The sequence below is a fragment of the Mirounga leonina genome, unplaced genomic scaffold (assembly GCF_011800145.1).
Source record: "Mirounga leonina isolate KUSES-001 unplaced genomic scaffold, KU_Mleo_1.0 Mir_150, whole genome shotgun sequence".
NCBI lineage: Eukaryota > Metazoa > Chordata > Mammalia > Carnivora > Phocidae > Mirounga > Mirounga leonina.
The window spans coordinates 6,060,478-6,081,813 of record NW_023270374.1 but is presented as its reverse complement, the minus strand read 5'-3'; the positions used below and the strand labels follow the sequence as shown (position 1 = coordinate 6,081,813).

Below are 21,336 nucleotides of genomic sequence, written 5' to 3'. Positions count from 1 at the left end.
GTAGTTACTACTAAAACTAGTGTGTAATATTGACAACCAGCACAGCAATTGCATTTTTCTTTTGATCAGGTAGCATTTTTATTGGAGGACCACATGCATTCAGGAAAGTGCACATATCATCCCTACCGCTCATTGACTTTTCATACCCAAGCACGCGCAGTAACCAGTACCCTGATCCCCTGATCAAGAAAGAGAACAGTCCTGGCCTGCAGGAGCACCTCATGCCCTTTCAGGCTCTATCCCTGGCCCAAGGGGAACACCATTCCAGACTTAAAACAGCATAAGTTTGGGGTGTCTGGCTGGCTCAGTCAGTAGAGTGTGCCACTCTTGATCTCTAGGGTGGTGAGTAGAGATTACTTAAAAATAAATAAACTTAAAAAAAATGGCTTAAGTTAGTATGCTCTGCTTTCAAACCTTATGTAAATGGGATTGGGCTGTATTTTTAAGCTTACAAAACTGTGTATGTATGGGGTGCCTGGATGGTTCATTCAGTTGAGCATCTAACTTCAGTTCAGGTCATGATCTCGGGGTCCTGAAATTGGACCCCACGTCGGGCTCTGCAGTCAGCCCAGAGTCTGCTTCTCCCTTGCCTCTGACCATCCTCCCACTAGTGTTCTCTCACTCTCTCTCTCTCTCAAATAAGTAAATAAAATATTAAAAAAAACACAACCGTGTGTGTGTGTGCATGTGTGAGAGAGAATGCTTACTCTGATTATTGGATTATTATGTATAAATTTATGTTTGGGGGTACAGGAGACACTGCTGGTGCTCTGCCCATGATCCCTTGCCCTTGCCATTTCATTTCCCACCAGCCTGACTTCCAACTACCAATACCTGCATTTCTCTTTCTGCAGGCTCTCCTTGGTCACTGCCCCTGGGCAGGGAGTGCCAAGGATTAGCAGTCCTGGGTACAGCCCTCAACCAGTGACTAATGGGAGCGGGTGGATAAATACCCCAGCTCTCTCTCCCCTTGGGTGAGACAACGGGAGAGGCGCATTCTTCCTGGTCTCCCAGAACTCCCCACCAGGAATCAGGATTGTACCCCAGCTGCATCTGCTGTAACTTGCTTCTTGTCTTCCTTCCATCAGCTGCCTCACTTCCCCCAGACCCCAGCACTGTTTCCTAGAACCACCTCCCAGATAACCTTGGTGCACTGAAATCCTTGCCTCTGGCTCTATTTCTGGGTGGAGCCAAGCTCACACATCCAGTGACATGAAATTACCCTCAGTACCCTGCATTTATTCAACTGACTAGTACCTGGTGCTGGTACCTAATGCTGCCAGATGCAGTGGTGAGTGCAAACTCTACACCCCGTCCTAGCATGGGCAGAGGGCTCCAGTAGCACAGCAGGCCACAGTCCTATGGCCACAAGTCCGAGATTTTCTTCCCCAAGGCAGAGCTAGCTGACTCCTTGTGAATTCTGTTATGTGTGAGCACAGTCAGGGCTACCACATTTTGAAGGCCTACCAGGCAATAACTTGTATTTAACGTGAAAACAACTGCAGGTAATGTTTTGGATAATTGAGAAGGCACTCCAGAGTCCTGGGTGCTCCAGGTCATGATGAGCATCTGTGGTTATTGTTCAGTACAATCAATGAAGAACGAGCGTTCAAGAGATTACCGTCTGTCTGCACTGTCCTGGTGTGGCCTCATTTTTACTTAAATATATCTCCAATAGCAGCTTGTTTACTTGTCATTTGCTTTCCCCACATACATCTCAAAATGAGATTTCTTAGGAAAAAAAATAAAGTTAAACATATAAATGTTTGCGAAGATTAATAAGCAAAGGTTCACTGTATTTTGCAGAAGCATGGTCTTTTTACATGGCCTGATTGTTACGGTCCATTTCTGACAATAAGCCAGAATGCAGGAGCCTTTTATATAAAAGGGTTTTTTTCCCGGGATCGAAGGATTTAAAAAGTGTACTTGAATAATGCACAGATAGCAGCACCAAGCCTTCCCCACGGGAGGAAGACCCAGGCCAGGCCCTCGCCAGTTCTTGGCACCACTGGGTGTGCTCAGACTGGGTGGGGAATGCCCCAGAGCCCCATTCTTGCTGCACATCGTGTGGTTGCCTTTCCTGAGATAAGAATTGGCTGTAGAAATTGTGTCAGCTCAAAAGCTTGGAACAAAACTCATGTTATGATTTTTCAAATCCCTTTTCCGTGAAATCTGTGTGAAATAACAGTATTTCTGAGACGTTAGTTGTATGTTTTATGTCATGTAACTATTATGCTGTTCTGACTGCTTCAATAGTTTTTCAAAAAGGCAAAGCGCTTACAAGTCGGGGGTATTTGTGCCTTTTTAAAATGTGTCTGCAATGTCAGATTCTGCTGTTCATCGAGAAAAATCATCATATGTATTACATTATATATATTTACACTATATGTTTGTGTATATGCTATGTGTGTATATTATCATATATATAAATAGCTGTATATAGATTTGCAGTATATATCCAGGAATATACAGAAAACATACCATTTTATCATAAACAATTACTTTTAACCTCCTAGAAGGAGCCAGAATTCCAGAAGATTATCAGTCAACATTTGAATAAAGGAGAATGTGTTTTCCTCTGTTTTAGAAGGGTGGTTTTTGTGTTTTTTCTTTTGGCATTATGACACTCTGAAACCAAATGAAATCATAAAAAGGAAACTAAAGCTGCATATTTAATAGAAAAAGTGTGAAATGCACTCCAGAAATAGAAAAGATGATCAAGAAATATCAAGATGAAATTTCAGTTGGGAGGGATTCCTTAGAGCTAGGCGGGAAATAGAGCGTCTGCCTTTAATTTATGGGGGGAGTTTGCCAGCAATGGCCTTCTGTAATCTGCACCATCTGCATTATTGATTAATGAGGTCAAGGGCAGAACTACTCACGGTTGGTTTCCTCCCAGGAGCCCTGTTCTGGTCTCTTCGCCAGAGTGACTTCTCGGTCTTCCTTGCAGCCACTTTGCAAAGTGCTAAGGAGGTACTGTCCTCCCATAAGTACCCCCCCCCCGAGTTGGGTGAGACCTGCCAACAGATGACAAAGAGGCTCCCATTTTGATGAAGAGGTGCTAATAAATGTGTTCAGATCAGAGTCCGATGGTTGCTGGCTTCCATCTAGAGATAAAACACCCTTCACCGAGAAGCAAAGGGAACCACTTAGACCCCATGCACCCCAATTTGCGGAAAAGTGAAACATTCAATCACCAAACAACGAGCTGTATTGAGATTTGTTTGTTTGCTTTAACTAAACTAGCTAGAGTAGTTTCCAATTTATTTCTCAGACTCTCTCCCTCCTGGAATACATCCATACCATATCCGTATCTGTGGTCCTTATGGTAACTCCTTTCTGCTTGGATTACTTGGCCTGAATCTCTTTAAAGCAGTATATATTTTAAATTGAGCTGTGGTCACTGCTTTTTTTGTCTCTCACCTGCAATTTTTCCCTCCTTTGGCTACCATCTCCAAAGTCATAGAGAAAAGATGATCTCTATGGGAGGCAATCACAAATGGGTGTCTGCTTTTCATCCCTGCCTGCAGTGAGGCATTGTGCCATGGTGTGAGGAGACAGGGGCCTGAGACCCTGGTTTCCTCCTGGTTCAGATCCCAACCCTTCCCACCAGATTGCTGGTCAGCAAGGATGACAGTGCTCACCTTACTAGGTCACTATAGGATTGAACGAGATAACCCTTCCTGATCTCCGGATTTGCAGAAAGTGTCAGGTAAATATTTGCTGTTGTGATGAGTGGCGGTCACAGAAGCGTAAGGTAGAGGTAGACAGGAGGTCATGGTCAGGCTCCTCAGTGGTGCTTTAATTCCTTCTAGAGTGTGGAAAGTAATTATTCTCTGGTTTGACTCCTTCTTACTTGTCTTCCAGTTCATTGCTTCTATTGAAAAAAGTTGGTTTTGCTCAAGTGTGGGTTCTGAATCTAAAGCTAAATTTGATGATGGTCCAGCGATTGAAAGCTATTCTGGAGGATAAAATAATCACTACTCATCCAGAGTTGGCATGTAGGCTTAATGCGAGGTATATTTCTTGTAGCAGTAAATCTAAGTGGATAATTTGTATTATACTTTCTTATTTTTTAATTTAATTATACTTTAATTAATTTTTAATATGTACAGAGCTTAAAGAGGCAACCAGTTCTAAAAAGCTTATTATGAAAGACAGCTCTCTTCCGGTCCACCAGCACCATTTCCCATTCTTTTGACACAGTTGTGTTTTTTAAATGACATATAGTTGACGCATGACATTACGTTAGTTTCAGGTGTCCAGCATCAGGATTGGTGGGCATGTCCTCCAGTAGCTTTTTGAGAAATGATACATAGGAAGTAAAGGTTTTGAGACAGTTACACTTTTATTTTTATTCTTCTCTCGCTCTTAGTGAATAGTTTGGGCACAGAATTTCAGGCTGAAATCATTTTTCTAATTTTGAAGGCATCACTCCATTGTCTTCTAGTTTCCAGTGCTTTTGTTCAGAAGTGAAATGTCATTCTGGTTTTGATCCTTTGTATGTAATCCCATTTCTCTCTCTGGTGGTTTCTAAGACCTTTTTCTCTGTGCCAGTATTCTGAAAATTCATAATGATATGCTTCAGTGTATTTTTTTTTTTTTTTTGGTCCATTGTACTGAACACTCAGGAGGCTGTTTTACTCAGAAAATGCACATCCTTAACTTCTGGGAATTTTTTAAAAATTATTTATTTGGTTATTTTCTCTCTCCTGTTTTCTGAAAATTCTGTCTACAAGTGCCAGGTTTCCTGTTTCTGTTAAGGTGAGGGAGGTACAGTCACTGGTCTGCTTGAAGTAAGGGAGATAATTTGTGGATTACATTTTCAAATACTCTTTCAGTGATCCTATCTTCAGACCCTCCTTCACCCCTATTTCTAGAGCTTTGCCCACTGCCAGCTGAGTGGACCATCATTCTTCTGCTTTCCAGCATCTGGGATGCCTGAGTGGTTCAGCTGGTTATGCGTCTGCCTTCGGCTCAGATCATGATCCCAGTGTCCTGGGATCAAGTCCCACGTCGGGCTCCTTGCTCAGACTTCTCCCTCTGCCTGCCACTCCCCCTGCTTGTGCTCGCTCATGCATACACTCTCTCTCTCCCTCTCTGACAAATAAATAAGATCTTTGATCAGCTCATACACTCTCTTTTCCTTGGGGGTTTATGCCTTGTAAAAAAAAAAAAAGTAATGTATGGTGATTAACATAACAAAAAATTAAAAAAAAAAAACCCTTTACTATTATCTTGTTCTGGTATAACAAGAAAGAGCAAAGGTCATGGTATGTTTCCAGTCTGTTATCTTTAACCAAAAGCCCAAGTGATTTTTTTAAGGAAATTCAGAATTGATGTTTGCCACATGTTTTAAGTCCATTTTCCTAATCATCAGACACTGAATAAATATTCACAACCTTTTATGACCTGCTGGAAAATGGACAATTCCAGTCCAATGTAAGCTATTCCATAGATGACCACGGATTCTAAGAGCATACAGTACAAGGAGAGAGCATGATAAGAGGGCAAAGAATACTTTACATTCGTTCTAAAGTGATTTCTGTGGCATGAGCTCTCTTCTTGAGAACCCCATCATCCATAACTTAGATCTGCAAATACAAGACCTAATAAGGCAAAATCAGCAACAGAAAAATACCTAAGTGTCCCTATAATAAGTGGAAGAATGTGTTCATAGGAGACCTCATTACTCATTTATGGTTCTATTTAAGTCCTATCTTTCATGTTATTTGAATCCAGAAAGCCTTTTCTGGTTTGACTTTGCCTGATCTTTTCTTTATAGACAGATACAGTCATCAGGGAGAAAAAGGCTCCAAATGTTGTCTTGTCCCCGAATCCCTTTTTCCTATTGTCTCTGGTGCAGCATGTGGCTGTCATTGGCCCAGCCGACAGCTGACATTTGCTGTGTCCTTCTTCACTTACGAGGCCAAGGGCAAAGGCAACTAGACAGGTCCTGTGGCCGAGGGGTGGTTGACACTTGTCTTGGGAGGCAGGAGGGAGTTCTGGGTGACAGCCAGGAAGCACTTCCAACCCCATTCTGCAGACTCTTCCACCCTTCTTTTTGAGAGTCTGCCAAAATGGACCCACTCCACAAAGCAAAGAAAAAATAGCAGGTATCCCTCAAAAGGAGATTTGGGAGGACTTACCAAGGAGAAATGACTTTTCCTCCAGAACAGGGATCTTAACCTGGCGTCTGCAGCTCCCCACTTGCCAGCTGCCTCTCCTCCCCATGGCCCAGCCCTGCTCGTTGCCCTCCTGTGTCTCACCCAGGGGCCTCCTTCTCCTGCAGGAAGTCTGGACACAGCAGGCCAGGGCTGTTGTAGCCTCCGGCCGTGTGCCTCCTGGCCTCATCACAGCAGAGCCATCATATCCTTAAAGGGACATTGCCCAACTGCTAAGAATAACATTTTCTCCAGATAAATATGCAAATCAATGTTTTAAAAATTCTGACGAAACAAGGAGTCAGTTGCCGACAAGGACAGACATGTAATAGAGGGGAGAGAAGAGGGCGGCAGACTGGGCTTGTCCCAGCCCCTTGGGAAGGGCAGCGGCTACCCAGCCCTGGGGCTCATTCCATGAGCCTGAGCTGCAGCAGACATGAGAGCCTTGACAAGGACACAGGGTACGTCACTCCTCCATCCCCTTGGCATGAGGGATGCTAAGGCTGGTGGGTTCCTGGGAGACACAGGTCTTTGATTCCACTTTGCTGAGCCTTCCTCATGCTGCCCAACAGCCTGGGACACGTCCACCCAAACTTCTATCCCTCCTTCACAGGGGTCAGACCCAAGGCGTGGTTGGGTGGCACTCTTACCTTCCCCCCTGGCTCCCTCCCCATTTCCTCTCATGAGTGTCTTCCCCTCACAAAACTGTTGCAGGTTTAATCCCATCTTGGAATCTGCCTTTCTCAGAAGATCCAGACTAATATGCCCAAAGACCTTCAGTAAATTCATATCGGCAGGCTGATTGACTGGGACTAGCACAGGAGACAGAAATACTAAGTTGTGTTCTCGGCTTATCACTGGCCAGAGCCACCAGGAGCCATGCTTTCTCCTTTGCACCATCAAATATCCTGTTTCTTACTGTCTTTTGCCCTTTTCCTTCAGGTTGTGGCTCTTTCCTCCTGGTGCCTGCTGAGGGATTCAATCTACTACACGCTGTCTGTGGTGGCACTCATCGTGGTAAGTGTGTGACACACCCCTCACTTGAGTCCCCTTGCCATTTGACTCTTAACTCCTCCTTCTCACCCCTCGGGATTATGTGCAGCTCCTCTGCATGGAGCAAGTTCAAGGTCTCTGGTGACGAATGAGCGAATGGATGTCTACACACGGAGGTGGCTTCTCTTTCTTCCGCCTGCTTTGATCACCCAGAACCCCAGAGTGATAGTTTGGTGCTCAGAACAGGAAGGTTGACTCTGGTTATCTGGTTCCATGAGAGTCCTCTGCTATTTTCCTGTGACTCCCTGACTATTCCCTCTCACTTTCTCACGGGCTCCTCTGGAACTCTCTTCAGCATCAGTGTCCCTGGGTTTGGACCTTACTTCCCCCTCTCCACATGCTCTCCCAGGACAGCGCCCATGGCCATTACCACCTTTGTGGTGGACACATCCACACTGTATTCTTGGCAATGGCATCCCCCTGAGCTCCAGTCACAGAGAAGCCCCTCTCTACTGGACATCTTCCTATCCCAAACTCAGTGTGTCTCTAAACTTACTGTGACTTCCCCAAGACTGGACCCTCTTTCTGTATTTCAACTCCCATTTCTCTCCTAGCCACCCAACCTGCAGATGATATTAAGTTGACCTTTTCCCCAATTCCACCTTCCTAATTTGGCTTCATTGTAGATTTTCATCTTGTAAAAATCTCTCCAGTGTGTCCCTTTGTAGCCCATTTTAGTTGAGGTTTTTTGTCTTTGGCCTGAACTGACACAGTCTGTCGCGTGTCAGTATGACAACGAGAAGCATTGCTGCCACCCACCCCCCCTTCTACCCCAAGGTGAGTCCTCAGAGTTGTCCAAGTGGTAGCTCTACAAAGAACATGCTTGTGGCTCCATGTCACCTGTGGGGACGATTCCAAACCCCTCAGCTTGGCAAGCCGAGTCATCCAGAAGAAGGGTGGTGAATCGGAAAGACACTGAAATGGGAGTTAGGACATCTGACTCCTAATCGTGGCCCCCTCCCTTCTGGCTAGCTCTAATGACCTTGGAAAAATCAGTCTCCTCAAGTCATAGTCTTCTTACCTACAAAACAGGAATAGATCCACTGAAGTGTTTACTCCCCTATTTACCAAGTACTTGCCTGTAGGTTATTTGTCAATATCTATACAAATAAGTTGAAAGTGATGTTTAATACAAGACTTTCTACAAGGAACCTGTAGATATTTCAGCCAACAGCAGTTCCTGACAGTGAAGATCTTGGGTATACAACCACAGTCCCCTCATTCCAGGGGCCATTGATAATCAGAAGGGTCAAGACCTGCCCAAGCAGCAGAGCATACAGATCCACCATGTTGGAACTGAAGATATGCCTCCTCTGTTGAACTTCCGGTTGGTAGACTTAAGAACACACCTGGATTCTATGTTCTCATTCTCAGTTACTACCTGTAGGTAATGGTAATGGGTAAGGTATGATCACCCCAAATCTAGAAGACTCTTCTGTTCACACAGAATTCTCAAACACTTGTTGCAGCGAGCTTTGTCCTGCGACGTGGGAGCCCACATTGATCACATGCACCCTCTGCTCTCCTGCCTTTGGGGTAATTTAGGATGGCTTTGGAAGTTACTGTTTCAAAAGGCATGGCTTGGGGATGGCATAAATGGATGCAACTCTCTGTTTTACTGAATTCTGGAATGAGATGACCATTCCCAGAAAGAAGAGGTGATGAGGTGGAAGGCAGAGATCTCCCCGGAGCATGGACTCAGCATGTCCACTCCCAACAGTGAATTGCCCACACTGGCTTCTTTCTCTGTTTTCAGCACAGATACCTCTTGGACTCTGTGTGAAATAATTGTCTTGGGTCGGATTTATCTGAATATGCCCAGGATTTAAAAAAAAAAAAATGTAACTGTTGCTAATGATGTGTGAGGAAGTAAAGAGTTTTGCTTCTTTGGGCTGCAGGTGATGCTCACCCAAGTGGGGTCTTAAGCAAAGCTGTCCTCTGCCCCACGTGTGGCCCGTGAATCACAGAGCTGAGCCAGCCAGACACCCAGGCTGCCGCAGTTCTGTATTTCCCTCAGATGGTAACAAGATGCAAAAGCCAGTGACTCCTTGCTGTTACCTGCAGATTTGGACTGTGTATTTACAGCCTAGCTGTGAAGGCTAGAGTTTTCTGATTTTGAGAAAAATTACATTTCTCCACTGTTAGGAAGTAATGGCAGAGATAAAGCTTGAGTCCTCAGGGTTCGGTCTTGGTTCTTCTTATTTTTACCCATGTTCCGCCAACTTCTGTACACCCTGGAAACACCAAGCATGCTTATCTAAAAAGTGCAACCCAGAGATCTTAATCCAGTAAGTTCTGGGGTAGGACACACGAAGTTCCATTTGAGCCAGATCTGCCCTGCCCCTCAGGGGATTCCGATGCACCACACTCACTTCCAGAAACTCAACTGCAAATACAGTTGGGCACCATTTCCTTGGGATAGTCACCTGCTGTGTGATGATGATCGCTTCCGGAGGAAATGTTGAGATTCTCCAACACAAGGCATCATGGCAGCTTGTTTGTCTGGATTGCTGACTGCTGTTCATTCTCAGGGCCATTTTCACATGATACCTAAAACCGGGGTGAGGAGTAGAACAGTGTTCCACACAGAAGCACAACATTTAGCGAAGTGCATTTCTCAACGTCCCCAGATCTCAATGTCCCCAGGCTGCTACTTGTTTTTGTCAGGGTGTTCTATTCTCCTCTTTCTGCATTTTCCCCAAATGTTAAGAAAATCACTTTTCTTCTGGCCTTCTTTATAGAATAGGCTTCTCTAATAGGACCCTGCAGTGGGCACTTAAAATTCCTGTATTTAAACACCTTCCTCCTATCCACAAAGAATTACCAACCATCTGTACAATTTATTTTAACTATTAGGGTTTGGTTTGGGGAGGGGTTGTGTTTTTTTTGTTTTTTTTTTACACTCTTGCCCTTTTTATGGTTCTGAAATGTTTAGGAGACAGAATTCCCAGTCTCCGGAGGTGATGCAGTAAAGAGCTTGTTCACCTAGAGGGCAAATCTGGACTAAGTGGGTGCATGAGAATCACCTAAGTGGGACCAGATGTCGTTTCTTTGTACAACCCTGTGAGAGCCCCTACAGCCCCTTCAACCCCATGCAGAGGAGCCCCAAGGATGAACCATGGGGCCGGAGGACCCAGAGAACAGGGGAGAGAGCTATGGGAGGGATGCTCATACTGCTGGGCCAGGAGAGTGCAGACAGTCGCAATTACCTGGGTCTGAAGCAGGTCTGAGCTGAAGAAGACCAGAGGGCAAACACACACGGAAAACAACAGAGCTTAAGACTGGTAACTTAGAGACTAGAGACTCGTTCCCTTGGGCATTTGGGTTTTACCTACCTTGGCTCTGTGCTATTTTCTGGTGGGTTTGGTGTTGTCTTTCAGGGAGAAAGCAGAAGAAATTAGGAACGTGTTACTGTCGAAAGCAGTTATGATATTAAAAACATGCAGTGTGTGTCTCTCTGCCCTTCCTGCCCCATCAGGCGTCCCCCCTTTAGCCCTGGCGACATCCTGTACAGCGAAGCCTCAGGCCCTGGGGAAGCTGGACGAGGCCCAGCAGACTCACCCCATGACTGTAGTCTCTCTCTGCAAGACAAGTGCCACCTTTTAGGTCCTAAAAGCATTCTGGGTTCTTTGCAGCATGTCCTTGTGTGCATCTACCCAGCAGATAGTCTGCACATCCTTACAGACCCTCTTGCTGCTTCTCTCCCATTCGAGTGACCCACCCCCGACCAATGTCCACCACCACAGGCAGCTCTGCCTAGCCCTACCCTTTCTCCAAATTCCAGCAGGCCGCACAGCTCTTTTATTGAAATGTTACTGTAATTTACATAATCATGTAATTTACATAAATGCAAATGATTCATTACATCCTCCATCTAACAGCTGCCCTAAAAAGGAATACTTTATTTTTACTCTCCGTCTCTGCTTTGAGACGGGGGATTGTGAGCAGTAAGAGAAGGGAAACCTCCTGGGGGAGTGGATAGGCCTCGGAGACAGGTTCGGACCGCTGAACTGGCTCACAGATCCAGAGTCAGGAGTGCTGCCTACCCAGAGAGGGGCCAGGTGGGCCACTGGCACCAGCTGGGGGCCCTCGGGGCCCCCTGAGCACGGGCACAGCTGCGAGGCCCCTCCGAGGTAACGCTTCCTTTCTTCCTCCAGGGGGCTGATCGCAGTCCCCCCTCTTGAAGTGATTTCGCGGGGACAGAGAGAGAGACAACTTAGCTGGCCCAGCTGCCAGAGGTGGCCTGGGCGGCATCATCCAGTGGTGTAGCCACTGGGCACATGTAGCTGTTGAGCTCTTGAAATACAGGGAATGAAACCAAGGAACTGAATTTTAATTGAATTGAAATTTATGTAACCACGTATGGCTAGTGCACACCATACCAGATAGCACAGTTGCAGAGAGCAGATCCATCCGGAGAAAATATATGCACATTCTCACAGGCATCCCCGAGTTTTAACCAGCATACACTCGATACTTACCACAGGCCTGGGTACGATGCTGGGTCTGTCCATGAAGAATTTCCAGTTCAATACTCACGACTCTGCAAGCTAGCTAATTACATGAGTCCCATTTTATAGATAGCAAAACTGAGGCCCCAGAAATTCAGGGATTTGCCCAGGGTCAGGGAGCTGCAATAGCTCAGGTTTACCAGAGCAGGTGTCTAAAATGGTACATCTCCACCCTCCCCCACCCCCGGCCCTGGCAAAGAATTCGGATTTCCCCTCCAGTAAAATCTGCCTCTTCATCTTTGAAATCATCCTGATTTACCCTCACCTGCTGTGCAGACCACCAGTTGAGAGGAATGCCTGCTGCACTTACTTCACATGTTTAGACTGAAGGGAATAGCTTCTGCCTTCCCCCTCCTGATTCCTCTTTCCTTAAGACCGCTGATCGTAAATGATCCAGAATCTTATGTCACCCTATCCATGATAGAAAAGACATCTATCTCACAGTAGTTGATGACTGTCCTTCCCCACCCCCCATCCCTGCCTCCACACGGGCCTCCATCCAGGCCCTGCCCCTCTGGCTCACCACCCTCCCTTCTTGGACCCCTTCCTTGCAGGGAGTTAGCCTCTTCACTCTGATTCAGCAACATTCATGGTACCCCTTGTTATATCTCAGCTCTCCTTCTGGGAAAGTGAGAACCAACCACAGTAGCTAGAAGATTCTCAGAGGGAATGAATGTGAGAATTTTTTAAGTTCCTTAAACAAGTCAGCTGTGGTCATACAAAGGGTCGCCTGTGTCCTTATCCCTGCCACTCAGAGGAAGAAGAGCGTGCTCTAAAGGCTGCTGGGGTGTACCAGGAAGCTGGGCCTTCCTTGCTCTTGGTCCTGGAGCAGGGACGTGGGTCAGGCAGACTGTGGGATGCACAGAGGACCCTCTTCTCTCTCACAAGGAAAATGACTTGGAAGTTTCAGTTATATGCCTGTGTTTGGTTTCGCACTGCTCAGCAAATATAGCCCTTTGGGTTTGGCAACTATCCTCCCCTGTATCCTAAATCCATCCCCTTATCTGCTTTCCTTCATCCCATAACCTGCCTCTTCATATTTATGTGAGGTGACCAGCTCTGCTCAAGCCTGCCTTGAGGTAGTCCTTATCTCCTACCCTCCTGCAGCCCCCACCACTGTTGTGGGCTGGCTAGAGATCCTGAGGTCGAAACTCGTGTTTAACTTTCAAGTGTAAACCATATTGGTGCTTAACAGCAGCTTTCCAGTGCATTCCATTGGATTCCTCTCCTCAGAAGGAACGCCATATGCACCCCCAGTCCCCAGAGCTGAGGAAGTCAGAACTCCCATTTGGGCCCATCTCCTGAGGGAGCCTCCATGCTGTTGAGTGTGAAGTCGGGGGAAGTGCAGTTTCCATATCCAGCTAGGGAGGGATGATTTTTCAGGATTTTAGTGTCTTGAAAGAGAATGGTGGTGTTGATTGTCTCCTATTACTTTCGCTGCTTAAAATTCTAATGGTGCCAGTGATTATAACACAAGCTATGGAAATTGTAGGTTCTTCAATGCGCCCGCTTCTGCTCCATGGTTACAGCATAGAGTAAGCCACTCCATGGACTGACACACAATGTGGGGACAGCCACCTGCCTCCCTGCTCAGAAGCCAGCCCTGCTGTCTGCCGCCCGCACACCTGGGCGACTCCTGGCCCGTGTTTTCCCTGCTCTTCCGTCTTGAGCAGGCCACTTCCTTAACAGTTCCTTGGGATGCTTGGTCATCCAGGGATTCACCTGCCTGATGTAAGCCCGTCTCTCTTAGAAGAATTCTAGAGGTGGGCGCCTGGGTGGCTCAGTCGGTTAAGCGACTGCCTTCGGCTCAGGTCATGATCCTGGAGTCCCGGAATCGAGTCCCGCATCGGGCTCCCTGCTCGGCAGGGAGTCTGCTTCTCCCTCTGCCCCTCCCCCCACTCATGTGCTCTCTCTCATTCTCTCTCTCAAATAAATAAATAAAATCTTTAAAAAAAAAAAAAAAAAGAATTCTAGAGGAGACACCAGGGCTGAAAGCTGGTTTCCATGGTACCCAACTATTTCTCTGAGGCCTGAAGGAAAAGAGTGGTTTGTTGTTGTTGTTTTCAAATTCGCTCCTGCATGTTCACATTTAGCTTGTCTGTGGAACACGTGGAAAGCTTACGGGCGAAGCCAGAGGTGGCTTTGGATGAACCATACTGGGGTCAGAGAGCAGGTCCCCTGACCAGCTGTGTGCAGCAAATCTGGAGCCCAGATACCAGTTAGCACCATCCGCATGTGGTCACGGGGGCAGCACCAAACACAAGAAGCAAAGCCAAAGAGCTACTTTCGCAAGCAAGACTTGTTTTCAGAAACCCAACTGGGATAAGGGCGAGTCAGTTCCAAAGGCCACACAGCAGGTCCCTCAATTGCAGCATATCCTGGGGTTTGAGTGGTGGCATGAGTTGAGGGACCTGCCCCGCGAGGGACCTGGATCGTGGGATGGCGTCCTTTATTTAAACTCAGAACGTGTCCTGCCTCCAGAACGTTGGCTGAAGACTCCGTTAGGAAGCCTTCTGTCTTGAGGTGTTTACCCTCTTTCCAGGAAGTTTAATGGAGCCTTGAAATGGACTTGATCTGACTTCCTTCCAATCCCCCTCACTGCCTTGGCAGAGTGGACAAGCAGAGGGTAGGACGTGAGCACCACCTAGTGGTGACCAGGTGGAAGTGGGGGCCCAATTTCTTGTTTCTGACAAGTACCTATATAAATGATTTCAGGGGGTTTTCTACCCTATTAAGGCCGCTGTAAGGTGTGGGACAGTTGTCTCGTCTTCTTTTACCCACAGATAGAACATGGAAATAAAGAAGGATATGCAACATTTGTCTATAAAATGGAATAAAATAAAATATCTGTTAGCAAAGTAACATCCATTCCCTGAAACCATCAGCAACATCAAGTGAGAAAGTCGCCTGTTCTTGTCATTTTAGGACTTTTCAGACCGAGTGATTCCAGCATTCCGTCAGGGTGGTCCAGGAACTAGAAGGAACATCCTGTGAGCAGTGTCAATTTCCTCATTTTCAGTCTTCTGAGTGGGGGATGATCAGTGGCTAGGCCTCATCCAGGTGCCACCAGCAAGGCCCAGACACATTCATAACTCACCATCCCCCTCCTTTCCCACCACCAACAATCCTCTTTCCATGTAGATTTTCCTAAAGGCCTGACTTCTAGTTCCTTTTCTCTATTTTACTGTTCTTTTTTTGAGTCCTCTCATTCTTCCTCCCAATCCTCTAGAAGAAGTCAGATAAATTCCAGGTGGTGTTTGCTCATTAGCCACCAGGCAGCTGAGGGCTTCTGACTCTGAGTGGTCAGTGAGGGGGTGCCCCTGCGTCAGTTATATGGAGGCTTCCAGATCATCTTCATTTGTTAAGATTTGTAGGGAGACCATGGGCAGTTCTCCTTGTCTGCCTCCCTCAACACCGTTCCCACCCCTGACTTCCCTGGCCACCGCCTCTACCTAATCTTCAGACTCATGATGTTCTGTCCTTAATTGTGTATCTAGTCCAGACCCCACTATTCCCTGATTTATTGTGTCCTCTGTAAATTCCATTCTCATTTTGGGATCCTTTGCACAGTTCAGCCTATACTGATTTTTCCCCATTGATATGATCACTGAAATAATCGCTAAAGACCCATTGATCTGTGCCCCCACCTGTCACTCAGATGGCATAGAATAAGGGCTTCCTGAAAGCTGCTTTTATATTATAGAGTATCACCTGCCTTCCCTGATAGACAAAAATTAAATTGGCGCTTTAATAAAGTCTTTACCAGTATCTCGTGCTCTCTTAAGTGGCCATGAATTGATTGCTCCAGCACAATGCTCAAGACTGATACTAAATAAACTTCAATTAATAGAAACATTTTCCAATTTAAATCATTTATTCTGTTCCCTGATTTCTTGATGATTTTTTTTTTTTTAAGCTGGGGGTGGTACAAAAGGATCCGTGAATGCCTTCCAGGGGTGGACTGCATACCATCCAACCTGGATCGCAGGATGGCTTCCTTTATTTAATTCTCTTCCCATTCTGATTTGACATTTTCATCCAAATGTCAACCTGTTGAATCTGATAACAAGAGTCACAAAGCTGCTGAAGCCAACGTCTTCTTCAGTGTCTTGTCAGGAACTGTGAGCTACAAATAAGTGGGTCCCCTTTCTTCTCATCTTCTCTTTGCGGCTTTGGGATAATTGGAGAGAGGTCCTCTCTGGTGCCTTCAGAGCCACACCTGTTCAGCTGTGCGGTTTTCTCTGCATGTCTCACAGCTGCTGCTTATTATCATCTCCAGGGACTGAAGCGATGCCCACGTCTTTGGTTGAGTTTACAATCTCCATGCCATAATGACCCCTTGCACCCAGAGGTTTTTGCCTTGGAGTCTCCAGAGGGCCACGGGCCCCGAAAGAAAAGCGCTAAGAGCTGGTCGTACCCAGAGCAGTCGTATCCCGTGAAGGTGGAAAGAGCGAGCTATGAAGCAACCCTCAGCTTCCACTTGTTTTCAACAGCGTGCCTTTGAGGCACGGAAATGTGTCATGGAAAGAAGACTTAAGAGCCAGGCCTGAGTTCTAGAACCAGCTCTGCAGCTAAATGAGCACCCTCAGGAAAACTCGTGTTCTCTGTGGCTCCATTTCCCCATATAAATCAAAGGGCCAGGATGACACCACTTTAATCCCCAAAGTGAGAAGGGATTTGGGCTCTGGCTTAAGGGGGAGGCAGATCTCAGTTTGGCACTGGTCCCTCTTTCCAGCCGCCTCTGACCCTTGCGAATCTCCTTGAACAAAAGGGCAGGCCCGTGGCTCAGGGCATGGGCAGCCTGCGGGGCCCCGCTGGGGTGTGCAGTCACTGTCGTCACTGCATTGACTTCCCACCCTCTGCACAAGGGCGGCAAGTGGAGTGGAGTCTCTGATTCTGGTTGTGATGCAGAGTTTTCTTTGAAAGTCAATTCTTTTAAGGAAACAAGTCAACCAAAAGAAAAATATTGAGTACATAGAAATCCGAGGGCTTGCCTAAAAGCTTGAAGGTGCTGTAGAGAGCCCAGAGACGTGCAGACGTCTTACAGGTGGCCCCCAAGTGGCTGATGTTTGGAAGCACCCGCCAGGTTCCCCTATCCCCTTCCAGATCTAAAATTCGACAGCGCATAGTGCTCTGCACAGAGGGGTGGTCGTGCTTCTCTGCCCCTCCACCGTTGGACAGAAGTTGCAGAAAGGAAGGGATGACCCTGTGCTTCTCCCCTCCGCAGCGTGCCACCCCAGCCTGCCAACAGCACCTCCTCCCACTAACGTTAGCCAGAAACAGAACCAGCGCAGAGGGAAGTTTATCTGCAGATTCTTCTGGTTGCAGGCCAGCCGCAGCCGGATCCCCGCAAAGCAGGCCACGTGGCGGGACAACGTGCAGTCGTAAAGTGTGTGCGTGTGCGCGCGTGTCTAATCGTCTGTCCTTTTTATTTTTTTTACAGTTCATTTATGACGAACAAGTTTCCTGGTAAGTGCCTCTTTTTCCCTTCCGGTTTCCCCTGGCTGTGTTGCGGAGCCGAATATATGGAAGACCAGTCAGGGTTTAGAAAGAAAGGGGAATGTCGGGGCAGCTTGGAACAACCAGCACCTCTTGGGACCCCTCTGCGGACCTCAACAAAGACGTTAGATTAGCTTTCACAGAGCAGAGACCTTTTCCCCTGGGCTGGGGTGGTGGCCTTCCACTTGGGAGGCTAATATCCCACTGTCTTTGTCACCCAGGTTAGTGACAAACTTAGCTGGCCTGACTCAGCTGGCCTCCTGCAGTCAGTCATTTGCTGGGCCCTGGTTAGGATTTGACTGGTCTTTACAAGTCGTATCCAGACTGCGTTGGCATATTCCAAATACCATGTATGTCTCGGGAACCAGAGATGGAGGCACTTCCGTTATCCTTGACCCATTAAAGTTCTGCCTGACATTCAAGACGATCTTAGATCTCTGAAAAATCAGTGACTTTTTTTTTTTTTTAAGATTTTATTTATTTGAGAGAGAGAGAATGAGAGACAGAGAGCATGAGAGGGAGGAGGGTCAGAGGGAGAAGCAGACTCCCCGCTGAGCAGGGAGCCCGATGTGGGACTCAATCCCGGGACTCCAGGATCATGACCTGAGCCGAAGGCAGTCGCTTAACCGACTGAGCCACCCAGGCGCCCCACTTTTTTTTTTTTTTTTTTTTGATAGATACAAAACTTTAGCCAGGTTACGTCTATGGGAACATTTGCATTTGGGTCAACTACTCAAATCCCCATTTCTCAGGTGGGTTTTGAGCAAGTCAGATATCTTTGGAATAGAAATAGAAATTGGGTGTGTTGTGCATTCTAGCTTCGTTTTTCTCAAATATTTAATCTGTAGATGTAGAGAAATACGAAATCGCATCTTAGGGATAGTGTGGCAGTCAGTGTAGCTAGGTAAGTAGACCAACTTTCATGGTATTATTTAAAGCTAAGAGTGAGCCTTTGTCAAAATGCGCACTAGCCCTTTGTGGGAGTGACATCTCTTTGTCTTAGGATCTCTGATTTTCAGAATTTGGGCATGGTAGAGGAACTTGCCCCATTGATGGTAAATGTGATTCACCATGCCAAGGTATTAAAGTGTAGTTTTGCCAGCTCTCTCTCCTCTGTCCAGGAGGGGCAAGGAGGAGGCCACTAGGAGAACTTGCTTTAAGATGCATCATCTTTATATCAACCCATTAAAAAACAAGAAGGTCTTCTTTGAGAAGCCTGGACCAGCAGGCTAAAAAGGATTAAGATGTCTGGGAGCACCTCAGGTCAGAGGTCAGGAAGAACCTCTTCATGGGATCTGCCTGGACAAGTCGCCGAGCAGAGTGGTGACATCTTCCCTCCATGTCCTTGGGGATGAAGTGCAGCACAAGAAAACTTACAAAACTATTCTCACTCCAAATGATGGCACACTTAGCACAACCACCGCTCTGCCTTAGCAAACAGTAGATGCTTACGTGTTGTTCAGTGTTGCTACTCTTAGCTCACAACACTGCCATAAAGACAAGTTATGATTGCAGTCAATCTCAGAAATTTTTCTGCTGTTTTTACACAGAAAACCTTAAGAAAGAGGATAGCTATGGTGGTTTACTGTTGGTTTTTCTTAGAGCTCTCTCTTTTCTCTACCTCCCTGGCTTTGCTGATGAAAGCAGGCCTATTTCAGTCCTCAGAATGTCTTTTAGGATCTTTCAGATGGTGTGGATCAAGAAAGGGAGAGACTGGCGCGCCTGGGTGGCTCAGTTGGTTGGGCGACTGCCTTCGACTCAGGTCATGATCCTGGAGTCCCTGGATCGAGTCCCGCATCAGGCTTCCTGCTCAGCAGGGGGTCTGCTTCGTCCTCTGACCCTATCCCCTCATGTGTTCTCTCTCTCTCATTCTCTCTCTCAAATAAATAAATAAAATCTTTAAAAAAAAAAAAAAAAAGAAAGGGAGACTGTTTCCTCTGCATTCCAAAGGCCAAATCTCCTGTGGATGTACGAGGTTAGAACCCTGGGTTCTGGGTTAGCACCCTGGGCCTGTGCTGAAGGGCTCAGGGTCTGAGGTCCATGGGCCCTCAGCCTGAGCACTGAGGCTCCCACATGGAGGAGACAGGAAGGCCATGAATGAATGAGTTGCAGATTCCCAAGTATGTTTCGTTCCAGCCTGGGCTGGGTTAGAATCCTAACTCGTGCACAGGAGTAGCTGCAGGGAAGAACAAGGGGGAAGCTTCATGGCACCAGGACATCATTCCCAGACTGCTGGCCTGTTACGTAATTATTGTTATTATGTGGATGCGCTGACGGAGGACATTCTTCACATGAGTGAGGCTGAGAGATTGAAGTCTGCGCCACTGGCCCATAACTGCTCTGGGACTTCCAGGGATCTCAGCTCCTCATTTAAATGCAAAATATATTGAACTTTAAGGTATTTTTCACTGTCCACCGAAAATACTGGGTATTTTTCATACCCTGCCAACCACAAGCATTTGTTTTGCTGAAAGGGTGTGTCTAAGAGCTGACTTCTCTGATTTCTCCCTTTAACACCAGATTCTTCAACCTGTGCAATTAAAACACAGCAATACTTCACAAATACCTTTAACAGTGAATTCTATTCCTTGTTGTAGAACATTCCATCATGTCTTAGCGATTTCCAGGGCGGTAACCAATTCATCCCAAATCCTCAAAAGCAAACTAATTTCACTTGTGTATCTTTTGAAATGAGAGTACTCTGTAGGACTAAAGGAGCCTTGTTGAGTACAATACACGGGGGCAAGACTTCCCCATCATCCACAGCTCAGACGCCTTTACCACTCCTGAATCAGCATTCTGCAGCAGATCTCAAGCAGCCAGGGAAGGGCAGGCAAAAGGCTTTTACAGCAGAAAACCAGCTCCAGTGGGTTAAAGAAACAGTGGTTTATTTTTCTTACATAACAAGTACCCCAGCTGTTGGTGTACGATGGCTCCGCATTTCTCTTGGCCTCTCCCTCGTGGTCCCAGGAGGGCTGCTGCAGTCCCAGGCATCAAGTTTAGATTGAAGGCAAGAAGGAGGAAACAGGAAGAACACCTTTCCACCTTATATCTCTTTGGTCCCCACTATGGCCAGGTGGAATAGAATTACAACTCTAGATCGATCATGATTTATTCTGGAGATGGACCCACCCTCCTTCAGATCCAGTAGTCCTCATTTGCTGTCTCAACCTCGTAGGCTTCTATTAGTAAACAAAAGGCAGGTGAATATAAGTTTGGTGCTTTTCAGTTACATAACTACCCCTAAAGACATTTAAAATAGGAAGCATCAGAGATCCACCAAGTATGAAGGATGTTCAACCTGAATCCATAATGACAGCTCAGCAAGGCCCACAATATTGCCGGAAGGAATTTGGACTATGTCTTCAGTGAGTCTGAAGGCCTGACAAGAAAACAAAAGGATCCAGGTTGATGTTCTTGTTTCTTCTTTGAACCTCAAGCTGTAACTTTGGGAGAGAAAAGAGAGCCTGGGGACGTGACCTGGAGAATATTTACCTGTGTGGCACTTGGAACCAGCATTGAATGTTCTGGACCACAGTTAGGAAAGCAGAGCCATGCCCTTTGGGTGAGAATGGGGAGGAACAGGGAATAAGCTTCCCAATACAGGAAAGAACAATCTTTGGCAGGAGAACCAGGGGCCAGTTGAAGGTGGTTCCAAATGGAAGTTTGCAGGAAGGGAAAGAACAAACCCAGATCATGCCACAAGACCAGGTCCTTGGAGGACAGTGGATGAGCTGTGGTCAGGAGAGGCAGGTGGAGAAGTGTCCCTGGGTGGGTGGGGGGGGAAGGGGGACAAGAGCTGTGTGACTTTAGAGGTCTGCATGTGGAATCTGTCCAGTTCCACCCCTGTTTCCTAAATACCTCCTGAATGCGAGGCTCTGTTCCAGAACCAGAAATAGAACACAGAACCAAACTCGGCCCTCACCTTGGGTTCTCTGGGACTAGAGAGGAGGCAGACAGTAGACATGTAATCACGGGGTCATTTGGAGACACTCATGGCATGGGGAGGGCAGGGGCGGGGGGTATCCCTGGGACTCTGAAGAGCATTGAGCCAGGACTGGATCAAACACTCAGGCCCTAAAGCAGAGAGGACAGCAGCTGGCTAGTAT

At 46.8% G+C, this 21,336-nt stretch overlaps 1 protein-coding gene across 2 annotated transcripts in view; it reads left to right on the top strand.

Moving 5' to 3' along the window:
• SLC24A3 (solute carrier family 24 member 3) overlaps positions 1-21,336 on the top strand; it is a 498,892-nt gene that overhangs the window by 423,842 nt on the left and 53,714 nt on the right. For both annotated transcript variants that reach the window (XM_035005775.1, XM_035005776.1), the window contains 2 exons: positions 7,107-7,181; positions 17,172-17,197. In XM_035005775.1, the coding sequence (XP_034861666.1) occupies positions 7,107-7,181; positions 17,172-17,197 (101 nt within the window). The remainder of the gene's footprint in view (positions 1-7,106; positions 7,182-17,171; positions 17,198-21,336) is intronic.